The sequence below is a fragment of the Bidens hawaiensis genome, unplaced genomic scaffold (assembly GCF_021521415.1).
Source record: "Bidens hawaiensis isolate Kalapana, Puna unplaced genomic scaffold, B.hawaiensis_p1.1 tig00011466_1, whole genome shotgun sequence".
Lineage (NCBI taxonomy): Eukaryota > Viridiplantae > Streptophyta > Magnoliopsida > Asterales > Asteraceae > Bidens > Bidens hawaiensis.
In genome coordinates this window covers 2,501-7,548 of record NW_027491894.1, presented here as the reverse complement: position 1 = coordinate 7,548, position 5,048 = coordinate 2,501, and the positions used below count along the sequence as shown (strand labels likewise).

Here is a 5,048-nt window from a genome sequence, read left to right as displayed (position 1 = left end):
GTAATAGTAACGTGTGGTGTAGTGTAGTGTAGTGTATCCGGAAGATGCAACAACAAAATAAAAAATATAGATATAGGATAGGATTCAAAATATAAAAATAATATACAAGAAGAGAAGAGTATAAGGAGTTAAGATGAAAAAGAAAGAAACAATAGAAAGAGGAGAGTGAGTTTTGTTTCTTGGAAGTGACAGACAGAGAGAAACAAAACGGACCGCATGCAGGCAGACCAAACCCTAAACCCCCTTTTCTAATATTCATTCATTCATTAAGTTATGCTCTCCTCCTCCAATGGCACAACGGGACCTTGAAGCTCTTGTGGTCTTCCGCAACCTCATCCGTCCAGGTAACTAACCTAACCATATACATATATATAATTTCAAATTAAATAAAAAGCCCTAACTAAAATCAATTGGATGAATATTACAGAGCTGATTAGGACGGTGCATCTGTACCGATCAGAGTCAGAATCGAAGGTGGTGGTTGAACGAGAATTCGTGTTTCATAAAGACACGGATTATCAAGAAATTTTTTTTTTTTTTGAACGGCCAACTAAGTAACGCCGGGTACCCCGTACGCGGCCCCCATTAACTAAAGGTAGCCCGAGCCGGCCACTAGTCCGGACGGACGGAGCCCCTAGCGGTCCATCTGTTGAGGGATTCACGGATTATCAAGAAATAATTAACTTATCTAAGGTCTTTACTAATAATAATAATTTTGAAGTTTGTTGTTATTTCCAAGGGCTTGTGAATGATGTTTGGCTCTGCATTTTTGTTTTCGATGCCCACTCTTGGTCTTCCCCTCATCGCCTTCCCACACTTCTCACACTTTCAAGGTCATTTCATTTCTTAAGATTATATAAAACCAACCTATTAATAATACTAATAATAATATTTGACATGTGATTTTCAGGAATCCCAAGCTCTAAACAATCCCATCTTTGACTTGTGACATTCAAACTATTACTCACTTCACCTCTTCTCATATTACAAACAATCAACAATTTAACACTCAACAACACAACAACAACAACCGCTATATCACTCATCTAGATCTTAACTCTCTTCCTCAAGGATTATCACAAACTCACACAGGTACTTTCATTTTACAAATTTATTTCTTTTCTTTAAATCATTGAAGAAGCAATGTTGAGTTACAAATATAAACTAGGAATGCTATTTTGTATCATCTGGAATTGTCTCATGTACTTTAACTGCCTAACCATGGTTACCTCCATATAATTTAATTATTCGTGTAACCTTAACACAACCCATGTATATCTAAACGAGTCAAATGGGATCAAGTTGTAAATGGGTTGACCCCAACCCAACAGGCAAACCTGAAACATTCGGGATAGGATTTCGGGTATGGGATAAGTTTTGTAAATTTTTGCGGGTATATATTATGTGATAACCGACACGATTACCCAAAAAAGACTTTCCCATTTACACAAACCATACCTGTAATATCTTTGTTTTCAGTTTTATCGAGTAATAGAATAATCCACTAACTCTGCAATTTCTAGTTTTATTGGGTAATACAGTTATATTAAAACTAAAACTGTAAGAAATATGTTTGGAAATCTCAACTTGTATAGTTAAATGGCCGGGTTAAACAACTCAACCACCCAAACATGACACACGAGTTAGATATAACAGCCCAAAACCTTATTATTTTTGTGCCATATTCATGTTGTGTTTTGGGTCGGGTCGGGTCGGGCCAGGAATTGTCGACCTAACTCATTTCTTGCAATTGGTACAGATGGTTCTTGGAAGAAAAAAAAGAGGGCAGCTACTAAAGACATAGCTAGCCTCGGTTTAGAAGATTTAGCCAAGTATTTTGATCTTCCAATTATAGAAGCATCAAAAAACCTAAAAGTTGGACTCACAGTTCTCAAGAAAAAATGTCGAGAGTTCGGCATTCCCCATTGGCCACATAGTAAAATCAAATCACTTGACGGTCTCATTTCCGACCTTCAGGTAATTCAAAATCATTTGAAATATAAATAGTTTAATTTTAATCCAAATCATTTAATTTCATTTCAACGGGTCGTGCACGGTAATTTTGTTTTCAGTAGGATCGGATTTGCCATTCAAAAGGGGGGTGCCAGTGCAGCTTGTTATCCGCTTACCTACCTCTCAATTGTAATTGGATCCTTTTATTGCTGTTAATAAAAAGTTCAACTTTAAATGATTGCAGGAAGAGGTGAAACGACAGCAAGAGGAGGATGAGGGGGCAGCACTGGCGGTGGCCGAGAGGCAGAAAATGATAGAAAGTGAAAAGGAAAGGATAAAGAAGAAGCCATCCATGGATCTTCAAAGAGAGACCAAGAAGTTCAGGCAAGACGTATTTAAGAAAAGTCATAGAGCTAGAGTTCTTGAAAACCAATGCCGAACCTTGCCATTGTTTTAGTTCATGTTCATGGCCATGCATCTTGTGGGGACTTGTGAGAATCCGAATTTGCGCTAAAGTGGATGTTTTTCTTCTGTATTCCGAATTTGGGCCAACTGTGTTGTGTGACTGGTTGAAGCAGTTTAATGCTAACATGGGTTGGGTTTATGACATTTTTATTACTACAACAATAGAGGTAAACAAAAGCGATCCAAGAAACGGTTTGGATCCTATCCGATCCACCAGTTTGAAATCGCTTTTAGTATTTAGTCGAAATCATTTTGATAAAACAAGTTTCTTTCTAATAAGATCTGGTTTGGTTTCCCTTTAGAAACCGGTTTCAAACTGAACTGGCTTTAACTTCCATTGATAAAATCTGAACCGGTTTGAAGTTTGTGCACCTAGGCTGGGCTTGTCTTGGGCTTATAGGTTGTCTTAAACAAGCATTCAAGCATTGGGCTGTTTAGAATGGGCTTAAAAGATTTTGATTTAACATATGAATTCTTTAAAACTTGTATCATCTTCTAAATCAATAAACGAGTGGTATGTTATGAGGGTGAATAAGGATAACTTTCCATACCTTGGGCCAGCCTCTTCGAGATTAAGTTAAATTAGCAGTAAAACGACGACCATCGAGGTGATTCACAATTCATTGTAAGTAATAACATGCACAACTGCAATTTTTGAATTTGACATGCGAGATATCTGTAAAACTGCATTTGGGTGCAGTTTATGATCATGACAAGTGGCGTCCCTGTTCCACGTACACTGATCTCACTTGGTGTTTGGCTCGTGGAATAGTTTAATGAAGCTGTGGCAAACGGCCAACTGTAAGGCAGGTGGTTTTGGGGATCTTGGAGTTTCAAAAGCATTATAAATATTTGACATAGAAGAAGAAGAAGCATGCTTAATGATGTGCTGTTGAGTGGATTTCTTGATACATAGATGTCCCGTACTTATAGGTTTGTAAAACCAAATTAGAACAATTCATCAACTGCAATAATAAGACCTAACTTATCAAGAAAGTAGGTGGTTGAGACTAATAAGATTGGATTCAAAGGGATTGGTTTTTGACAAGAAAGAATGCTGCACGTGACTTCTAACATATCCAATGCACAACATATATTAATTAACTACAAATGAGCAAAAAATAAATATAAGCTAAAAGCTTCATCATTAATCAACGGGACGGTTTGAGCAAACGGGGTCGATTACAGAACAGTCGACAATGGGCCTTCACAAACGATGCTACGGCTATACTCAGTCCCGCCCAGAAAAAAGAATACAATAGCTGCCAAAGATCGGTTCGAACTGCACAAAAATTAAAAACAAACTCTTCATATAATAATCTATAATTAAAAATGTAACCTTTTAGTTTTGAGATTTATAAAAGTTTCAGTTTTACTTTCTCGGGACTTTTAATAACATAAACTTTCAGTTTTGGTATTTATAAAAGTTCAGGATTTATTTTCTTTAAACACCAATTCCTTCCTCACCTCGCATGAGTGACAACATTGTGAAAAGGACCCCCGTTGTGATCAACGCTAAAGCAAGCGGGAAAGACTGCAAAAAAAAAAAGGCGACGACGTGAAAATTGCCACAAAAAGGAAACTTGAAAAGAGTTTGATGGGCAATTTTGGTATTTCATTATAATTTTACTACTTACTGCAATGGCCTCAATCCCTCCTGTTGGTGCAGTAGAAGCCATATCGCGTGTGACAGAAACAATGTAATGACCTTGCAGTAGATCAATTGAATCCTTCATGTGTAAAAAAAAAGCAAATTCTTATTAGTAGTCCTACTTTGACTTTAAAAGTCAAACAAACTGCTTCCGACTTTAACTTGATACTGATATTGTAACTACATCAAAGATAACACGCAGACCTGTTTTGTACCATCAACAAAATTGTTCAAATAATAACGCGTTAATGCGTTCCAGCCATCTATAAGCATACCGTGAACCGTCCTCTTACCAAATCTGAAAAGGAAGACCAAAAATGATGTAAATTTTAAATCATGAAAAGCTTAAGAATTTTGCAATTTTACCTAACAAAATCTCCTTTAAAAACAGGTGTGCCAGAATACTGGATGCTTATATTGTCCCCATGATCAGCCCACACTGTCATAAAAATATGAAAACATATGAAATATTGGTACAATTAAGGAAATATTGGTTCTGAAACATGTACATATTTTGAAGCAGTCATCAAAGTTAGGATATGTGCTAATGGCTTCATCAGCATCAAAAACACCAAGCCTTCTTAATTGATACTCCAACATTTTTCGCCCGATCATGCTCTGAACCAACACCTCACTGTTAATTAAATATTAACAGACAAGGGTAGAAAAGTAAAGTATACCTGCGTGACATTCGTACGGTCTAAGCAATCAATACAATTTGTCCTCACAATTCCAATTTGTCCTTCAACCTTTTCACCCTTTTCACCTAACAAAAATAGTACCTAACAAATAGTAACAGATAGGTAGGTACTATTTGACAATGGGTTTGAGTCAGTGATTGGAAAACTTCCTTTTCTAGATCTTGATTCACGTACTATTTGACAATGGGTTCAGGGTTCAGGGTTCAGGGTTCAGGGTTCAGGGTTCAGGGTTCAGGGTTCAGGGTTCAGGGTTCAGGGTTCAGGGTTCAGGGTTCAGG

General features: G+C 37.0%; 2 protein-coding genes across 2 annotated transcripts; one reads left to right on the top strand and one right to left on the bottom strand.

Moving 5' to 3' along the window:
- The first annotated feature begins 273 nt into the window (after nt 1–273).
- LOC143538009 (protein RKD5) lies at nt 274–2,576 on the top strand. The gene is given in 6 exon segments (XM_077031652.1): nt 274–344; nt 428–534; nt 688–833; nt 911–1,092; nt 1,760–1,977; nt 2,198–2,576. Coding segments are annotated over 6 exon segments (921 nt in total). The 5' UTR covers nt 274–289; the 3' UTR covers nt 2,411–2,576.
- A 782-nt stretch (nt 2,577–3,358) lies between these two features.
- Nucleotides 3,359–4,851, bottom strand: LOC143538037 (phosphoinositide phosphatase SAC6-like; the record flags this gene model as incomplete). The annotated part of the gene is made up of 7 exons (XM_077031675.1): nt 3,359–3,700; nt 3,886–3,952; nt 4,056–4,148; nt 4,274–4,367; nt 4,436–4,508; nt 4,579–4,687; nt 4,750–4,851. Coding segments are annotated over 7 exons (669 nt in total), but the record flags the coding sequence as incomplete, so codon positions are not given.
- Between the last annotated feature and the right edge of the window lie 197 nt (nt 4,852–5,048).